This window comes from Pan troglodytes, chromosome 11 (assembly GCF_028858775.2).
Source record: "Pan troglodytes isolate AG18354 chromosome 11, NHGRI_mPanTro3-v2.0_pri, whole genome shotgun sequence".
NCBI classification, from domain to species: Eukaryota; Metazoa; Chordata; class Mammalia; order Primates; family Hominidae; genus Pan; species Pan troglodytes.
In genome coordinates this window covers 9,624,336-9,643,671 of record NC_072409.2, presented here as the reverse complement: position 1 = coordinate 9,643,671, position 19,336 = coordinate 9,624,336, and the positions used below count along the sequence as shown (strand labels likewise).

The 19,336-nt window shown below is 55.1% G+C and overlaps 2 protein-coding genes across 34 annotated transcripts in view; one reads left to right on the top strand and one right to left on the bottom strand.

The window, feature by feature from the left end:
• Nucleotides 1-4,334: 4,334 nt before the first annotated feature.
• Nucleotides 4,335-8,478, top strand: ENDOG (endonuclease G). 2 transcript variants are annotated; one of them, XM_016961809.4, is made up of 3 exons: nucleotides 4,335-5,141; nucleotides 6,692-6,801; nucleotides 7,234-8,478. In XM_016961809.4, exons 1-3 carry the CDS (start codon nucleotides 4,374-4,376, stop codon nucleotides 7,565-7,567), a joined length of 1,212 nt encoding a protein of 403 aa, XP_016817298.1. In that variant the 5' UTR covers nucleotides 4,335-4,373; the 3' UTR covers nucleotides 7,568-8,478. The 2 variants fall into 2 exon arrangements, with proteins under 2 accessions (XP_016817298.1, XP_016817299.1); XM_016961810.4 differs by having other exon boundaries at nucleotides 4,397-5,141; nucleotides 8,125-8,478.
• KYAT1 (kynurenine aminotransferase 1) overlaps nucleotides 7,867-19,336 on the bottom strand; it is a 59,143-nt gene continuing 47,673 nt past the window's right edge. For 14 of the 32 annotated variants that reach the window (XM_009457289.4, XM_063787267.1, XM_063787265.1 and 11 more), the window contains one exon: nucleotides 18,755-19,285. In XM_009457289.4, the coding sequence (XP_009455564.2) occupies nucleotides 19,226-19,285 (60 nt within the window). In that variant the 3' untranslated portion in view covers nucleotides 18,755-19,225. Of the gene's footprint in view, nucleotides 8,631-9,557; nucleotides 9,706-9,882; nucleotides 9,986-10,564; nucleotides 10,682-10,770; nucleotides 10,844-11,812; nucleotides 11,944-12,174; nucleotides 12,225-12,330; nucleotides 12,421-12,824; nucleotides 12,985-14,540; nucleotides 14,667-14,915; nucleotides 14,962-15,544; nucleotides 15,806-18,754; nucleotides 19,286-19,336 lie in introns of those variants that run through there. The other 18 variants (XM_016960402.4, XM_016960411.4, XM_016960404.4 and 15 more) reach the window with 6 other exon arrangements.

Below are 19,336 nucleotides of genomic sequence, written 5' to 3'. Positions count from 1 at the left end.
GTCCCAGAAGCTCCATTCATGGTAAGTGCTTTATACAGACAGGTGTATCATTCTTTATTTTTTATTGTTATTACTTTTTCTTTTGAGACAAGAGTTTCTCTCTGTCACCCAGGCTTGAGTGCAGTGACACTACCTCGGCTCACTGCAACCTCTGCCTCCCGGGTTCAAGCAATTCTCCTGCCTCAGCCTCCCCAGTAGCTGGGAATACAGGTGCGTGCCACCACACCCGGCTAATTTTTGTATTTTTAGTATACACAGTGTTTCACCGTGTTGGCCAGGCTGGTCTTGAACTCCTGACATTGTGATCCACCTGCCTCGGCCTCCCAAAATGCTGGGATTACAGGTGTGAGCCACCTAGCCTGGCATACTTTTTTTGGTTTGTTTTTTTTTGAGATAGAGTCTCGCTCTGTCGCCCAGGCTGGAGTGCAGTGGCACGATCTCAGCTCACTGCAACCTCAGCCTCCGGGGTACAAGGAATTCTCATGCCTCAGCATCCCAGGGTAGCTTGGATTACATATCTTTATGTGATGCATGATTATATTTGCAAACCATACATCTGATAAGGGGTTAATATCCAAGATATATAAGTACTTAAAACATCTCAGTAGCAGCTGGGCATGGTGGCTCATGCCTGTAATTCAAGCACTTTGGGAGGCTGAGGCGGGTGGATCACCTGATGTCAGGAGTTCAAGACCAGCCTGGCCAATATGGTGAAACCCAGTCTCTACTAAAACTACAAAAATATTAGCCAGGAGTGGTGGTGGGTGCCTGTAATCCCAGCTACCCAGGGGGCTGAGGCACAAGAATCACTTGAACCCAGAGGCGGAGGTTGCAGTGAGCCGAGATCGTGCCACTGCACTCCAGCCTGGGTGACAGAGCAGGACTCTGTCTAAAAAACAAAAAGAAACAAACAAAAATCTCAATAGCAAGAAAACAATGTGATTTAAACAACACGCAAAGGACCTGAATAGATATTTCTCAAAAGAAGACATACAGCACTTTGGGAGGCTGAGGCAGGCGAATCGCCAGGTGAAGAGATCAAGACCATCCTGGCCAACATGGTGAAACCCCGTCTCTACTAAAAATACAAAAATTAGATGGGCATGGTGGTGTGTGCTTGAACCCAGGAGGCGGACGTTGCAGTGAGCCGAGATCGAGCCACTGCACTCCAGCCTGGTGACAGAGCCAGACTCTGTCTCAAAAAAAAAATAAAAAAAGACAAAAATGTCTGGCAACTATCTGAAAAAATGCTGAACAATGCATGGATCATCTGGGAAATGCAAATTAAAACCAAAATGAGATACCACCTCACACCTGTCAGAATGGTTTATAAAAAAAAGACAAGGCCGGGCGTGGTGGCTAACGCCTGTAATCCCAGCACTTTGGGAGGCTGAGGCAGGTGGATCATGAGGTCAGGAGTTCAAGACCAGTCTGGCCAACATAGTGAAACCCCATCTCTACTAAAAATACAAAAAAATTAGCCGAGCGTGGTGGTGTGCACCTGTAATCCCAGCTACTCAGGAGGCTGAGGCAGAAGAATTGCGTCAACCTGGGAGGGGGAGGTTGCAGTGAGCCAAGATTGTGCCATTGCACTCCAGCCCAGGCAACAGTGCGAGATTCACCCTCAAAAAAAAAAGGAGATTCTGTCATTTGTGACAACATGGAAGAACCTAGAGGACGTTACGGTAGGTGAAATAAGCCAGGCACAGAAAGACAAACACGACATGATTTCACTTATATTCGGAATGTAAAACAACTCATAGAAGTGGAGAGTAGAATGATGGTACCAGAGTCTGGGGATTGGTGGGAGTTGGGACGGTGGGGAATGGGGAAATGTTGGTCAAAGGGTACAGTTTCAGCTAGACAGGAGGATTTTTTTTTTTTTAATTTGAGACGGGGGTCTTACTATGTTGCCCAGGCTGGTCTTGAACTCCTTGATTCAAGCAATCCTCCCACCTTGGCCTCCAAAAGGGCTATGATTACAGGCCTAAGCCACCATACCCGGCCCAGGAATGTTTTTTTTAGAACTACAGCATGGTATGGCCGGGTGTGATGGCTCACACCTGTAATCCCAGCACTTTGGGAGACTGAGGTGGGTGGATCATCTGAGGTCGGGAGTTCGAGACCAGCCTGACCAGCATGGAGAAACCCTGTCTCTACTAAAAATACAAAAAATTAGCTGGGAATGGTGACACATGCCTGTAATCCCAGCTACTCGGGAGGCTGAGGCAGGAGAATCACTTGAACCTGGGAGGCAGAGGTTGTGGTGAGCCGAGATCACGCCATTGCACCCCAGCCTGGGCAACAAGAGCAAAACTCTGTCTCCAAAAAACAAACAAACAAACAAACAAAAAAAAACTACAGCATGGTCACTATAGTTAATGTATATTTCAAAATTGCTGAAAGTAGCTGGGTATGGTGATACACCATAGCCTGTAGTCCCATTTGCTCAGGAGGCTGAGGCCCACAGATCACTTGATCCCAGGAGGTCAAGAACAGCCTGGGCAACAAAGCAAGACCCTGTCCCATATTTTTTTTGAAGCAGAGTCTCACTCTGTTGCCCAGGCTGGAGTGCAGTGGCATGATCTCGGCTCACTGCAACCTCCGCCCTCCAGGTTCAAGCAATCCTCCTGCCTCAGTCCCCCAGTAGGTGGGATTACAGGCACGCTCCACTATGCCCAGCTAATTTTTGTATTTTTAGTAGAGACAGGGTTTCGCCATGTTGGCCAGGCTGGTCTCAAACTCCTGACCTCAGGAGGGCTTAGTGGCTCATGCCTGTAACTTTGGGAGGCCAAGGCAGGAGGATCACTGGAGGCCAGGAGTTCAAGACCAGCCTGGACAACATAGCGAGGCCCCATCTCTACAAAAAATTTAAAAGTTAGCCAGGCATCATGATATGTGTCTGTGGTCCTAGCTACTCGGGAGGGTGAGGCAGGAGGATGGCTTGAGCCCAGGAGGTCAAGGCTGCAGTGAACTGTGATCTTGCCACTGCACTCCGTGTGGGTGACAGCACAAGACCTTATTTTCCTTAAAGGAAAAAAAAAATGCTGAGTGGCTGGGTTGGGTGGCCCATGTCTATAACCCCAGCACTTTGGGAGGCCAAGGTGGGTGGATCACAAGGTCAGGAGTTAGAAGATCGAGACCAGCCTGGCCAACATTGTGAAACCCATTCTTTACTAAAAGTACAAAAATTAGCTGGGCGTGGTGGCGCGCGCCTGTAGTCCCAGCTACTCAGGAGGCCGAGGCACGAGAATCGCTTGAACTCAGGAGGCGGAGGTTGCAGTGAGCCTGGGTGACAGAGCGAGACTCCGTCTCAAAAAAAAAAAAAAAAAAAAAAAAAAAATTAGCTGGGCCTGGTGATGCGCGCCTGTAATCCCAGCTACTTCAGAGGCTGAGGCAGGAGAATCACTTGAACCTGGGAGGCAGAGGTTGCACTGCGCGGAGATCACGCCATTGCACTCCGGCCTGGGCAATAGAGTGAGACTCCGTCTCAAAAAATAAAAGTCCTTAACCAGTCCATATTTCTGAATATTTTGCTTATTCCTGCCGGCAGTGTAATACTCTGGTGAATATTTGCGTTCGAGATCCTTGCATTCCCGAGATTTCCCCAGCTCAGCCCTCTGCGTGGGTTGAACGGTATGAACCTTTTTAAGGCTTCGCTTGTACTGTACTGTCAAGCTGCTTTTTGGAATATTCGTCCCAGGTTTCTGTTCCAGCCAGCAGCCAGCATCAGCCGTCTGCATCCCTGTCCTCAAACTGCTGTTAATTAAAATCTTTGCCAATCTGGGCCGGGCGCGGTGGCTCACGCCTGTAATGCCAACACTTTGGGAGGCCGAGGCCGGTGGATCGCCTGAGGTCGGGAGTTTGAGACCAGCCTGACCAACATGGAGAAACCCTGTCTCTACTAAAGATACAAAATTAGCCGGGCGTGGTGGCGCATGCCTGTAATCCCAGCTACTTGGGAGGCTGAGGCAGGAGAATCGCTTGAACCCGTGAGGCGGAGGTTGCAGTGAGCCGAGATCGCGCCATTGCACTCGAGTCTGGGCGACCAGAGCGAAACTCCGTCTCAAAAAAAAAAAAAAAAAGAAACCTTTGCCAATCTGGTAGAATTGCGGGGCTTATTTTATGGTGTCATGGAGGATAGCCTAGGGCCAGATATACCTGGGGCCCTATGCCTGCTCTGCGAACTAGGAGCTCACTCTCCAAGCGGTGTAGAGAGTGAGACTAAGCAGTGACAGTAAAAGCTCTCGACAGTGCTTGACCCTTCCGCGGAGCGTATTAAGCAGGAGCTCCCTGCGCAGGCGCAGAGGAGAGAGTGACTCCCACCCCACGACCAGCAGGGGGCCTGCGAGGCGGGTGCGGAGCCAGGCCTGATGGTGGCCAATCGCGAGCTGAGGCGACGATGCCACGCCCCTCATACCGGCGTCTTAAATGCGCAAAGAAAGGACGCCGGGGACACCCGGTTGGGCTCTGCTGCTCCCTTCTGGGTTCCGAGGCCCAAGCCCTTGGGAGTGTTTGTGAGTGGAAGGGAGGTCACGCTATCGTCCGCGGCCCCAGCAGCCCCGTGCCCTCATTGGATCCCGCGACGCGGCTCCTTTAAGAGCCTCGCGGGTCGCCCGCCGCTAGGTCGCTCCGCGGCCATGGGGGCGCTGCGAGCCGGCCTGACCCTGGCGTTGGGCGCGGGGCTGGGTGCGGTCGTCGAGGGCTGGCGGCGGCGGCGGGAGGACGCGCGGGCGGCGCCGGGACTGCTGGGCCGGCTGCCCGTGCTGCCCGTGGCGGCGGCAGCCGAGTTGCCCCCTGTGCCCGGGGGACCCCGCGGCCCGGGCGAGCTGGCCAAGTACGGGCTGCCGGGGCTGGCGCAGCTCAAGAGCCGCGAGTCGTACGTGCTGTGCTACGACCCGCGCACCCGCGGCGCGCTCTGGGTGGTGGAGCAGCTGCGACCCGAGCGTCTCCGCGGCGACGGCGACCGGCGCGAGTGCGACTTCCGCGAGGACGACTCGGTGCACGCGTACCACCGTGCCACCAACGCCGACTACCGCGGCAGTGGCTTCGACCGCGGCCACCTGGCCGCCGCCGCCAACCACCGCTGGAGCCAGAAGGCCATGGACGACACGTTCTACCTGAGCAACGTCGCGCCCCAGGTAGCGCCCGCGCCCCGGCCGGAATGCGGGGCCGGCGCCTGGCCTCGCGGGGCCTCGGTTTGTTCTTCTGCAGAACGGGGCAGCTGCCCAACGCGCCCCCGGTCAGGCATCGCAGTGACATCCCGTGGCGGGAGGGAGGAGCACTGGGCTCCAGGCACAGGGTCTGCAGGCGGACCAGGGCTTGAGCTTCAACTGCGAACCCTGGGCACCTCCCTGAGCGTCGCTTTCCTCGTCAAAAAAATGGGGATAATACCGTTATTCACCTTCCTCCTGCGGTAGTGATGAGGCGCTGAGGCTCACAGAGGCAAAGTGACGGGCACAGTGTCACACAGCAGAAGAAGGCTGTCTGTTGTAGAATCGCAGCGCCCAACCTATTGGGCACCAGGGTGCGGTTTCGTGGAAGACAGTTTTTCCACGGCTTGGTGGGTGAGGGCGGGTTTCAGGATAATTCAAGTGCGTTACATTTATTGTACATTTTATTTCTATTATTATTACGTTGTAACATATAGTGAAATATACAACTCACAGTAATGTAGGATCCGTGGGAGCCCTGAGCTTGTTTTCCTGCAACTAGACAGTCCTATCTGGAGGTGATGGGCAACGACGACAGATCAGGCATTAGGTTTTCAAAAGGAGCGCGCAACCTCCTCACATGCGCAGTTCACCATAGGGTTCCAGCTCCTATGAGAATCTCCAGCCGCCACTGATCTGACAGAAGGCGGAGCTCAGGCTGCCGTGGGATCAATGGGGGGGGGGGGGGTGGCTGTAAATACAGATGAAGCTTCCCTTGCTCGCCTGCTGCTCACCTCCTGCTGTGTGGCCCGGTTCTGGTACCGGTCTGTAGCCCAGGGGTTGGGGACCCCTAGTCTATAAAACCGTGAGCCTCCAGACATTGTCCTACCCTGCCTGCCTTCAGGCAGTTTCGAGGCAGACACCTGGCCCACGATCAGGTTGTTAGTGCCAGGTACTGGGCCAACCACCCTCTCAGCCTGTTCCCAGCAGGTCCTGGCACCAAAGGATGGAGACTGCCATGGGGCTCTGGGTGGAGCCCATGGGGCACCAACCTCTGACCCAGCTTCCTTCTGGGAAGACAGCCCCCTATCCACTTTCCATTGTCCCAGGCCTGGAGAGCTCAGGATGGAGGTCGATTCATGACATTCCCCGCTAGGCTCTTCCTGTGGCTCAGACTGGGAAAAGGAACGGGTTGGTAGCTGGAAGGGCTCGTCTTCCCAGGAGCCCCTGGGTGGGGCTGGGGACAGGCCTCAGTCCTTCTCTCTGAAAGGTGGAGACAGGCTCTTCCTTCATTCGACTCTTGGGAGCTGAGAAAAGACTTTGACACCTGGGCTGTGGGAGGGACAGAGGGTGGTGGCTAGCACTCTATCAGCCCTGGGTTTCAGGGAGTGACTTTCATTCCTTGAGCCTCAGTTTCCCCCCGCTTGTCTCACTGGATATCTCTGAGCCTGTCCATCCCCTCAGGGCCTGGGGCGGCCCTCTGATAGAGGAGGAAGGGTCCCAGCCACAGTCCTGCTAAGCCCTATCTCTCCTACCAGGTGCCCCACCTCAACCAGAATGCCTGGAACAACCTGGAGAAATACAGCCGCAGCTTGACCCGCAGCTACCAAAACGTCTATGTCTGCACAGGGCCACTCTTCCTGCCCAGGTAAGGTGGAAACCAGGGGGCGGCAGAACCTCCCACTCACCCGAGGCCCCTACTGCCACTCACAGGGCCAGGCTTGCCCCAGGCTCTGGGTCAATACCAGTTCCCTACTCATCTGGTTTCTTGGCAAGCCTGTCAGCTTCCCTGCCTCGGGTCCCTTCATTCCACTTCCACAGCCAAAGATCTGTCGGGTACCCCTGACCATCTCTCCTCTGCCCATGGGCAGCAGCAGGCCCTGAATCTGCCCCTGCTTCTCCCTGCTGTCACCTCTTGGCATGCCCACCCAATCTTGTTCTGCCAATATGGAACCCCCCGCAGGTCTGCAGTGCACCAAGCTCTCCCGCCTTCCCTCTGCAGGTCCGAGGTGCACCGAGCTCTCCCGCCTTCCCCATGCAGGTCCCCAGTGCACCGAGCTCTCATGCCTTCCCCCTGCAGGTCCGCGGTGCACCAGGCTCTCCCGCCTTCAGTCTCTGCTCTGCTTGGAGCACTTCCCTCCACCCTTCTCGGGAGTTTGAATCTAGATCTGCCTGACCCAGGGCCTCCACTCTTGCTCCTGTGCAGCCCTGCCTCTCAGGTGGAAGCAACTGAGCACCTCTGGGTGTGCTCCGTGGTTTTTCTGGCCTGCAGAGGGCTGGGACTGAGAGGCAACAGGTCCAGGCTGAGCAGCTCACTCTGGAATCCACAGGCTCGGGATGGAGTCCAGGCCTCATCACCTAGTTCCTTGGTGCTGTGGGCAAATGACCTGTGTCCCCCCCTGCAAAACCTGTGACCTCTTGGTTGATGTCACATGCTTCCCCAGGGCCTGGTCCATGGTAAGGGCTCAGCATAGGCTGGCCAAGGCGGTGGTTGGGGCACTGATCAAATTTCATTAGCAGGTGCCTCCTAGGGCCTGGTGCAAGGGAGGAGACTCTGCTGAGGGGGAAGCCCCTGTCCGGTGTCCTGGCACCTGTGCTGGTGCTCGGATGTCACCTGTCATGGTCCTTGCCCACTTGTTGCTCACCTCTGTGGGGAGAGATGGACAGTCGTTAAGTCTCCCCTCAGACGAATGTGAATATTCAGAAGGCTCAATTCTTCTAGCAGCGTTTATTGTCGCCCACTCTGCCTGACCCAGTGTTGGGCATAAGGAAAACAGAGGGAAAGAGTTAACCACCCTGGAGAGAGTTCCAGCCTCAAGGAGGAGCCAGGCAGGCTACAGAAGTCTCACAGTGAGGGAGTGGTCCTGCAGGTTGACAGAAGTTAGAGGACAGATCAGGGAAGGCTGCCTGGAAGAGGTGGCTTTGGGTTCATCCAGGCCCCCTGCCCACGTGTGCCTGGGTCTGCCCACAGGACAGAGGCTGATGGGAAATCCTACGTAAAGTACCAGGTCATCGGCAAGAACCACGTGGCAGTGCCCACACACTTCTTCAAGGTGCTGATCCTGGAGGCAGCAGGTGGGCAAATTGAGCTCCGCGCCTACGTGATGCCCAACGCACCTGTGGATGAGGCCATCCCACTGGAGCGCTTCCTGGTGCCCATCGAGAGCATTGAGCGGGCTTCGGGGCTGCTCTTTGTGCCAAACATCCTGGCACGGGCAGGCAGCCTCAAGGCCATCACGGCGGGCAGTAAGTGAGGGTGGAGCCCAGTGAGACTGTGGGTGTGTGCAGGCCGGGGAGTATTAAAGGTGGTGATTTTTGGAGACAAGTCTGGTGGCGTCCGTCCCAAGTGACCTGCAGAGTCCCTGGTTTCGCTGCTGCTTCACTGATGTCCTGGGCCCCTTAGAACTTTCAGGTGTGCCGGGCACCCGCCTGGGTGAGGCCAGGCTGCAGGGCGGCCAGGGAGATGAGGATGGCTTCCTGGAAGAGAAGCGTGGCAGTGGGCTGGGGCCTGGGGTCTAGCGGGTGCCCCCGCTCCCAGCCTGTCTTCAGTGCCTGGCTGCCCGAGACCCGGCCCACTGGGGTCCCCTGTCCTTAGCAGGGCCTGGTGAGGTTAATGACAGGCCCAGGTTCACACTGCACACTTGCCACCTGGAGGACCACACAGCCTGCTCCTCAGGCTCCTCTTCTGTAAAATGCGGGCGAAGGTAACAATGCCCACCTCCCAGGGCCAGGGGAGGGCAAGAAGAGGGGCAAGAAGTTCTCACCCCTCATGCAGGGGTTGGAAGGGTGGCAGCCAGGGTTCTTGCTGGGGGGTATGGCTGTCAGGCTCAGAGTGCTTGGCTTGGGCAAGGCCTTAGGGATGGGTAGACAGGGCTGTCGGCCCTGCGAGACTGATGGGAGTACCAGCCTTCCCAGCAGAGTTCCCGTAGCACAGAGTCCTATGCCTGACCCCAAAAGTGGGTACACAGGTTCCATGAGGCCAGGACGAAGGCTCCAGCTGCACGTGGCTTCCCCCATGGGACAGATGCAAGTGAGACCCCCAAGGGGAGAGCTGCTGTGCCCACCATGGTCACACACAAGGAAGTGGCAGAACCAGGGCCCTGGGAGATCACTGAGCGCACAGCTAAGGAACCAGAGGCCCGGAGCAGGGGTGGGCAGGGCCCCCTAGGTCACCCAGTCTGGGAGCACAGGACGGGCACTAGCACCCATGATTGACTCCCAGCTACACTCATGTCTCGTCGCTGTGGCAAGACTGCTGTGGCAAGAGGCCAAGGGGGATGAGAGGACCACCTCCAGACAAGGCAGCTATAGGCAAGGGTGGGTGACAGGGCAAGAGTAGCACCCGCCCCTTGGACAGATCCCAAGGCCCCAGCGGCTGGCAGTCGGGGAGGCAGGCGGGCTCACCTCCGTGCGGATGGTACGGCTACCCTGGCCAGGACAGGTATTGACGTACAGGTCAAAGAGGACACTGGGTTCAGCCACCTCCAGGTTGGGGTCAGCATCCGCTCCAGCTTCCAGACCCTGGAGGCCCCCGAACACCACAAGAGCATGCCTGGCCCATGTAAGAGGGGGTCACCTGAGTGGCCACCGAGGCCCCACCCAGCACAGCGCCCAGACCTCAGTCCCTCCCCACCCCAGACAGCAGGGGCCCATCTGTGCAGCTTCACCCACCAGGCAGGTTCCTGGCCACATTCGTCCTGCCCTGGCCCCAGCCCCAGGAGGTACACACCTGAAGTTGGGAAGCTGGGCAGAGGCCACATCTGAGCCGCGCTCTGATGTCCCGATGGTCAGGTCATACCCATCCTGGAAGGGGGCCTCAGCAAACACAGCACCTGGGGGTGGGGCCAGCTCAGTGCAGGTCCTGCTCCCCACAAGCCACAGCTCCGGGTATTATGTGTGTGTGTGTACTGAGGCGGGGGTGGGTGGGAAGAGCTGTGTGTGTGTGTGTGTACTAAGGTAGGGGTGGGTGGGTAGAGCTCTGCCTGTGTGTGCACTGAGGCAGGGGTGTGTGTGTACCGAGTAGGGGTGGGTAGAGCTGTTCCTGGAAAGTCAAGGACTGAGCAGGGCAGACACCAAGCCTGTGCTTGGCTGGGGAACAGGGCAGAGACTGGATAGGAAGAGGCACCAAGAACATGAAGTGGGCCTCTGACTTCTTTGGCCCTTTTGCCTCCATTCCCAACCCTACAGAAACATTATTGATCAATAATGATACTTTTGCTCAGTAGTCCTTAACAGCATTCCAGGCAGTGCATCCAGGGAGAACAAGGCCCAGAGAAGGGAAAGGACTTGCCCAAGGACACACAGCAAGTTGACAGGACAAAAACCTTGGTCTGATATTTGGGTCAGGCAAGGCTCCCAGCCACCTCCCAGAGGGATGGATGGATATTCAGAGAAGTAAGGTCTGTCCTTACTGAGGCAGGAAGCCAGTCGGACGGTGTAGCCCCAGTAGAGACCAGCTTTGGTGCGAGGGTCCTGTGATGATACCACTTTGCCATGGTAGGTCTTGCAGTCTGGAGGGGTAACAGAGTCTGTAAAGATGGGGTGAGGGAATGGAAGCAGGTGGCTGAACCCTGGAGCTCATCAGGCCAACCCAGGGGTTGGGGAACCTTCCAGATACCTGGGAGCTGCTGCTGGTTCAGTCGCACGGTCACCCGAAGCCCGGGCTCCAGGTTCTTGTCAATCTTCACCTCCTGGGGAGAAGCCAGAAGAAATGGGTGCCATTCCTCTCAAGATCAGCAGGGGCCACGGCTCTTCCAGATGCCACCAGGGGAGCCCCGGGGCTGGCAAGGGACCAAGGGGTCCAGGTCAACCTGCCACCCTCCACCCCTGGCACCGGCTGAACCTGCTCACAAGAGATCATTTGTGCAAAACACAGGTCACTGGCCAAACATGCACCTTTGGGGCGCTCATGGCACAGGATAGAAGTAGATGAAACTCAGTTTTCTACATTTTGGTAGCTCTGCAACTTTTTTTTTCTTTTTTTTCTTTTTTGAGATGGAGTCTGGCTCTCTCACCCAGGCTGGAGTGCAGTGGCGCAATCTCAGCTCACTGCAACCTCTGTCTCCTGGGTTCAAGTGAATCTCCTGCCTCAGCCTCCCGAGTAGCTGGGATTATAGATGCGTGCCACCACACCTGGATCATTTTTGTACTTTTATTAGAGACAGGGTTTCACCATATTGGCCAGGTTGGTCTCAAACTCCTGACCTCAAATGATCCGCCTGCCTCAGCCTCCCAAAGTGCTGGGGTTACAGGTGTGAGTGACTGCGCCTGGTGCTTTCTGATGGGAGGGGACTCCATACATGTAAAGGTTTCTGCCTCTGATTTGAGGAGACTTGAGGATAAAGAGGCGGCAAATTAATGCCCTCGTCCCAGCTTGGCTCTGTGCCACATGGGAGCAGCTCCAGAGTGACTTTCAACTTGTTTCTGCAGGGTTTTGTTTGGGGCATGAGGACTGTCTTCTGTCGATTTGCTTTTTAAGCAACAGTAAATTCATTCCTGGCTTTATCTATTGAGCCCCATTTTGCACAATTCTCTGGCCCAAATTTGCATCAGTGAGGGATTTCGGGCAGGTCCAGGGCTCTCCGCAACATCCATCTGCTTGCCCTCCATTGCCAGGGTGTGTCCTGGAGGTGTGTCCTAGCCCATCTTTCTGTTCCTACCTTTTTCATGCCACAGTTGACAAAGGAGCCGTGGCCTGGCCGGGTGGGCCGATCCACCACGATGCCCTCTCGGAACTCGGATTCCTCATCCTGACGCATGTGGTGGGGGCTGTCCAGGGGGTTCAGGAGCCCTGTGGAGGCAGAGCCAGGAAGAGTCTGGGAAGTGCTAGGGCACACAGGGTGCAGTGGGGACCCTGGAGCGGAGTACCGGCTCTGCCACAGACCTGCGTCTTGGCATCAGGCACAGGTCTTGCTCTCCCAGGCCTGCTTTCCCACCTGGACAGCGCAGGGTAGGACTGGGTGGTCTCAGTGTCTGTGGCATGATCCAGGGGAAATGGGGGGGCGGGCCCACACAGCGTTACCTGCAAACTGTAGATCCTGGTGCTTGGGGAAGAACGCCTTCCTCAGGTACCTAGGAAAGAATGCTGACCTCAGGATGTTCCCAGGGGAAGCCGCCTCCTACCTGGCCTCCACTTTGACACACCCCTCCCTCATGCTTAGGGGAGTGACCCCCTTACTGTGGACACTCCAGGTACTGCAGGATCCGGGCCAGCTGTACGCACGCCTGCCCCTTCTTCCCAACTCCTGTGAATTCCCCCTCCACAGTCCTGGAGAGAGAGAGAGATGGGGGCTCAGGATCCAGCTGTGGCCCCTTCAAGAGCTCCTGTCTACAAGTGCATGCCTATAATCCCAGCTACTCAGGAGGCTAAGGTGGGAGGATCATCTGAGTGCAGGAAGTAGAGGCTGCAGTGAGCCATGACCATGCCACTGCATGCACTCCAGCCGGGGTGACAGCTGAGATACGGGTTTAGGCCTTCTGGCTCCCAATCCCACCTCTGTAGTCATCACCCCCACCTGGCAACTCTACCCACTAAGGATTACACAGGGAGTATTTCAGGCAGGGCACGAGGGAAGAGCCAGGCATGTGGACGGGGGCAGGGTGAAGCCTCGGCCCATCCCGGCAGCTCCTCCCTCTCCCTGAGCCCTGGCACCCTGTGGGATGGCCCCTTACTTGGCATCCTGGCCCTCCTCATCAAACACCACGATCTCATCCACACAGAAGATGGCACAGGCTCTGGCAATCTGACCGGCCAAGTAGGTGCGAAGCTCCGGCGACTGAGCATTGTCCAGGATGGAGCCCGGCAGGGCTACGCTCAGTGTGTAGGGCCGCCCTGAGCAGGGGAGGGATGTTCCCAGCCAGTGTGAGAGGCAAGGGCCCCCTACCTTTCTCTCCCTTCCTCTGTCCCTAGCGCCCATGGTTTGAGAATTTCCCAAGTGGGAGGAATTTTGAGATGAGCAAAATAGATCCAGCTCCCCTCTCTGGGCCTCAGTCTCCCAGGAGGAAGATGGACGCAGCAGTCTCCATGGCTCCTCTGAGCAGGGCAAACCACTGGGCGAGGCTGTGGAGCGGTTAGTAGCAATGGCCTAAGTTCACATCCTGGCTCTCCCACTTACTGCCTCAGTTCTCCAGCTATCAAATGGGGATAAAATGAAAGCTGATATCTAATAAATCTTTAGTGTGTGCACATTAACCCGATAGCCATTAACCTGATCCCTAGTGAGGATACTGCCATTATCCCCATTTACAGACCAGGGGCCTTCAGCCCCGGGAAGTCAAATACATGGCCCAAGGTCACACAAAAGGTGGCTCATGCCTGTAATCCCAGCACTTTGGGAGGCCAAGGCGGGCGGATCACCTGAGTGACGTCAGGAGTTCAAGACCAGCCTGGCCAACATGGCGAAACCCCGTCTCTACTAAAAATACAAAAATTAGCCGGGCATGGTGGCGCATGCCTGTAATCAGCTACTCTGGAGGCTGGGGCAGGAGAATCGACTGAACTGGGAAGTGGAGATTGCAGTGAGCGGAGATCGAGCCACTGCACTCCAGCCTGGGCAACAGAGCGAGACTGTGTCTCAAAAACAAACAAAAAAGCCCAAGAAGCACATAGCTAACATGGTTTCACTGTTGTAACATTGTATCTGTACTTTGCTACACATGGATAAGTAGCTATAATTGTTTCGACAAGCTTTTGCTACAATGTTTGCTGGGATTGTTCCTGTCTTCTTTGTAGTTTTCTTTCGTTTTTATTATGAAATCAAAATAATTGAAAAATGAAATTAAAGCACACAGAAAATGCTCAATAAAAAAGTCAAAAAATCAGGAAGATCATGAAGTTCTAGAGGTCTAAATTAAGAGATATGAGGCTTGGGCCGGGCACGGTGGCTCATGCCTGTAATCCCAGCACTTTGGGAGGCTGAAGTGGGCAGATCACCTGAGGTCAGGAGTTCGAGACCGGCCTCGCCAACATGGTGCAACCACGTCTCTACTAAAAATACGAAAATTAGCCAGGTGTGGTGGCACACTTCTGTAATCCCAACTACTCGGGGGGCCGAGGGAGGAAAATTGCTTGAACTTGGGCAGTGGAGGTTGCAGTGAGCAGAGATGGCGCCGTTGCACTCCAGCCTGGGCAACAGAGCAAGACTCCATCTCAAAAAAAAAAAAAGAGAGATAAGGCTTACCTTCCATAGGCTTGAAATTTACCTAAGCAGGAGGTCAGAACTCAGTTTGCTGGCTCCCTCCCTTCTCTGGGCCTCAGTTTCTCCATCAGGACAAGATGTTTGGACCTACTGGTCTGTAAAGGCCCTTTCAGATAAGACATCTCTGCTCTGCCTGCAGGACAACTACTGTGGGCCACAACCTGTGGCCCTCCCCAAGACCCCAGCTCACCGCGGTCCTCCTTCTCTGCCGCTGCCTCCTCCTCTTCCTGGCGCTTTGCCTGTTCCTCCTGTGCCCGCTGCCGCTCCAGTTTTTTCATCAGCTTGAGATCCTTCCATTTTTTTTTCTCCTCTTTCTCTGGATAAAAGAACATCCTAATTGGCCAAGGAGACAGTTCCCACTCATTGGGTCAGCCTGGACTCTGGAGAGCTGCTGGGTGAGCAGCCAGAGGGCAGCAAGGGAGCCTCCCCAGGGCTCCCGGCCCCTGCCTCCCCACTTTGTGTGCTGCAGGACCCAGAGGGAACAAAGTTGGTGTCTTTCTCCAGGGTTTGACTGAGCACTGGTGGAGTGGCCTATGGGAAGATACTCTTACCCACCCTTACTTACTCTGTTGCTTCCATTTTCGCCACTCAATCCTTTGGCCGTGTTCACCCTGGAGAAGGAGTGGTAGGAGGATTATGAGTGTGAGGCTGATGGTCACACCTGGAGGGGGTCCGTTTGCTGCACCATAGCCAGCCCCTCCACACGGGGCGGCAAGGAAGCCAAGGAAGCTCTGCGAACTGCTGCCCCAGAAAGCGGCAGGAGGGCAGGGACCCGCTGTATCCCCAGCGCCTGGGACCCAGCCTGGCACACAGAAAGCACTCAAGAAACTGTCGAATGAGTTCCCACAAAACAGAAGAGAAAACTGAGGCTCAGGGTACAGCACTGCCCACAGTCGCCCTGGAAGTCAGAAGACATAAGCCACGAAAGGGCTCCGGATTCAGCATCCGGAGGCGAGCAGGGTCCCGCCTCCGTAATCCAGCGGGGGCCAGGGAGCCGCAGGGGGTTCCGGAGAGGACACGGGCGCTGTTCCCATCCTGCTGAGGCTCACGCGGCACCTTCGGGGGCTTCCGGCCTGGGATCAGCGGGAAGCAGGCAGCAGGAGCCGCGGCCCGGCCCCAGCGAAGGCCCCCACGCCACTGGTTCTCACGCCTCCACCATGCTGCCCTGCACGGGGTCCCGCCGCCCGCACTTACCGGGCCGCACGGCCGCTTCCTGCCGCGCTCCGCCATGTTCCGCACACACCGTCGGTCCCGCCTCTGCCAATGAGACTCGCCTCTTCCGGCCACACCTCCATTAAGCTGTCCAATCGGAGAGCCAATGTCGCCCAGGGGCGTGGCCTGGGCGCTTGACGGGCTGCAGGGGCACGCGGGCTGGAGTAGGTTGGGCAGAATAGGTGTCCAAATGGGCGGCATCGCGGGTACCGTGCTGAATTTTGGATGGCTCGGAGCCCCCCTCTGAGTTGGGACAAATACAGCACTCAGACCTCTGAGTAGTTCACTTGTTTAAAAATAATTTTTTTTGAGACAGGGTCTCGCTATGTTGCCGAGGCTGGAGTGCAGTGGAGCAATTCCAGCTCACTGCAGGCTTGAGCTCCTGGGCTCAAGGGATCCTCCCACCTTAGCCTCCCGAGTAGCTGGAACCACAGGTGCGCAGCACCACGCCTAGCTCCTGGAAGGCTTTATACATGGGGACCCTGGGGCCTTGAGCTGCAGTGTGATTCAGAGCTGAAAATGAGATAATTTACTCCAGGTTTCTTATAGATTCCTTCACGTACTCTTTCTTTTTTTTGAGACAGAGTCTCGATTCATTGCCCAGGCTGGAGTGCAATGGCGCGATCTCGGCTCACTGCAACCTCCACCTCCTGGGTTCAAGCAATTCTCCTGCCTCAGCCTTTCAAGAAGCTGGGATTACAGGAGCGTGCCACCATGCCCAGCAAATTTTTTTGTGTGTGTTTTTAGTAGAGATGGTGTTGATGTTGGCCCCGTGTTGGCCAGCCTGGTTGAACTCCTGACCGTAAGTGATCCTCCAGCCTTGGCCTCCCAAAGGGCTGGGATTACAGGCATGACCCACTGCACCCGGCCTTTTTTTTTTTTTTTTTTTTTTTTGAGACAGAGTTTTGCTTTTCTTGCCCAGGCTGGAGTGTAATGGCTTGATCTCAGCTCACAGAAACCTCCAACTCCTGGGTTCAAGCGATTCTCCTGCCTTAGCCTCCCGAGTAGCTGGGATTACAGGCATGCACCACCACACCTGGCTAATTTTGTATTTTTAGTAGAGATGGAGTTTCTCTATGTTGGTCAGGCTGGTCTCGAACTCTTGACCTCAGGTGATCCGCCCACCTCGGCTTCCCAAAATGCTGGGATTACAGGCATGAGCCACCACGCCCGGCCTCGTTCTCTTTTAATTAACAGACTATATTAGTTGGGACTACAAGTGTGAGCCACCATGCCGGACTAATTTTTTTTTTTTTCTTTTTGTACAGATAGTGTCTCACTATGTTGCCAGGGCTGGTCTCAGACTCCAGGGTTCAAGCAATCCTCCCAACTTGGCTTCCCAAAGGGCTGAGATTATAGACGTGAGCCATTAATGCCTTTTATTTTTTGAGATCTAGTCTCACTCTGTTGCTCAGGCTGAAGTGCAGTGGCATGATCTCGGCTCACTGCAACCTCTGCCTCCCAGGTTCAAGCAATTCTCCTGCCTCAAGCTCCCAAGTAGCTGGGATTACAGGCGCCTGCCACCAAGCCCGGCTAATTTTTTATTTTTATTTATTTATTTTTTTTGAGACAGTCTCGCTCTGCTCTGTCGCCCAGGCTAGAGTGCAGTGGCGTGATCTCCACTCACTGCAAGCTCCGCCTCCTGGGTTCATGCCATTCTCCTGCCTCAGCTTCCCAAGTAGCTGGGACTACAGGCGCCCGCCACTGCACCCGGCTAATTTTTTATATTTTTAGTAGAGACAGGGTTTCACCGTGTTAGCCAGGATGGTCTCGATCTCCTGACCTCGTGATCCACCCGCCTCGGCCTCCCAAAGTGCTGGGATTACAGGTGTGAGCCACCATGCCTGGTCTCGAACTTAGATCTTATACTAAATTTGTTGTGATTTTTGACAGGTTTATTTTGTAGGCATGACTGATGAAGACATTGGCCATTTGAAAAAACAAACACAAAAATCCCCCCAAAACAACAATAACAAACAGACATGGACCATGTGATTGTGCTCAAAGTCTAGTCCCTCACACCTCCATGGAGGCAGAGATGGAGGGGGCCCGATGGGCTGAAAGTTCTGACCCCGTAATCGTACAGTGCAGAGGGATTCCATGTGACTAACAAGACATGCCTATCTTCCAGAAACTCCAAGGATTTTAGGAATTCTTTACTAAGGACCAGGGGCAAACACCAAATATGTATTTTATTATGATATATTCCTATCAGCTCCCCCCGTTAAACATATGATATGAGCCAAACCCATGCGCTTGCTATGCAAATGCAACTTCGAGACCAGGCCCCTAACACCACCTTCCAAAGAAATTCAGGAGCTACTATTGCTATCCAGTGAGACTCAATCGGGGCCAGCTAGAAGGCCTGGGCACACCACTTCACCTCACCTCCAGAGTGCTTTCCTCTCTTGTGAACTGGAGATAACTCAGGTCTCAGTCTCAGAGGGTTGTGTAAGATGATGTGCGTCTGAGTGCCTCGCAGGTAGGGCTTGCATGATCAACATTCAGTCCTCCTCCTGAGAATTATTTAAGTCCCTGGTCCTCCTGGCCCCCACTGTGCTGTTCTCTCACCCCTGTGGGAATGTCCATGTCTTCCTTGTCACGAACCCCAATCCTCTCCACACACACACACACAAACACATATGACACCCCCACCCCAGCCACCACACCCAGCACCAATAACTGCTACCATCAGATTAATATGAGAGGCCAGCTATGGTGGCTCACGTCTGTAATCCCAGCACTTTGGGAGGCCGAGGCGAGCAGATGACCTGAGGTCAGGAGTTTTGAGTCCAGCCCAGCCAACATGGTGAAACCCCATCTCTACAAAAACACAAAAATTAGCCGGGCGTGGTGGCAGGTGCCTGTAGTCCCAGCTACTCAGGAGGCTGAGGCAGGAGAATTGCTTGAACCCAGGAGGTGGAGGTTGCAATGAGCCAAGATCATGCCACTGCACTCCAGCCTGGGGGACAGAGCGAGACTCTGTTTCAAAAACAACAACAACAACAACAACAACAAAGATTAATAGTGAGGAATTCATTTGAGGGCCTTGGGTGCTAGGCCTGGTTGTGCCACTATGTGACTACAGTAACCATTTGTACAAAGTTGTGGGGGTGTCTGAGGTTCTTCTGGGCATTCTTCACAAGTTAGATCAGCCATCAGCATGAGTGTGAAGCAGAGAGAAGCCGTCAATAAGGATCTTAATAACTTAAACATTTTATTATGGACGAAAAGGAGAGGCTTGAGGACTCAAGCCTAAAGGCAACTCCCCAAGGCCAAGATGAGCCAGGGAAGGTGAGGTTATACCCGAGCCTTAGCAGGGGCCATGCAGAGCTGGGATGTGATCGGTACATGGTGGAAGTCTACCGTCCGTCTCAGCCAAGCCTGGAGAGACCAGAAGCAACACAAGACCCTACAAACCCACCTATGGAGGGGCAGGGAGAGGCCCAGGTCAGGCCACCCTCACCTTTCAGACAGGAGGCACTTGGTTCTCTAAGATGAAGAAGGGTGGCTCCCACCCAGAACATTCTGTGTCACGGAGAAGAGGTTTCCCAATAGCATCTTCCCCAACCTAGAAATGTCTGAAACCTGGACAAAGACAGACACTCAAAGAGGATCTCTGCAGGCATGTGGGGATGTCAGGGCCAAGGCGTGACTTCAGGGCTAGAGCTCCACCTTCCACTTCCGCAGCTTCTCGTCCATGGCCTGGAGCGTGGCTTCATCCTGCGCCAGCACAGATTAGTCCTACACTCTCCCCATGTGCCCAGCCGGCCT

What these genes read in the sequence shown, in the direction of transcription:
- ENDOG (XM_016961809.4), top strand. Translation starts at nt 4,374, where the DNA reads ATGGTGGCCAATCGCGAGCTGAGGCGACGATGCCACGCCCCTCATACC. An exon ending in TGAGCAACGTCGCGCCCCAG is followed by an intron (nt 5,142 to 6,691) that starts GTAGCGCCCGCG and finishes CTCTCCTACCAG; the next exon opens with GTGCCCCACCTCAACCAGAA. An exon ending in GGGCCACTCTTCCTGCCCAG is followed by an intron (nt 6,802 to 7,233) that starts GTAAGGTGGAAA and finishes TTCCCCCTGCAG; the next exon opens with GTCCGCGGTGCACCAGGCTC.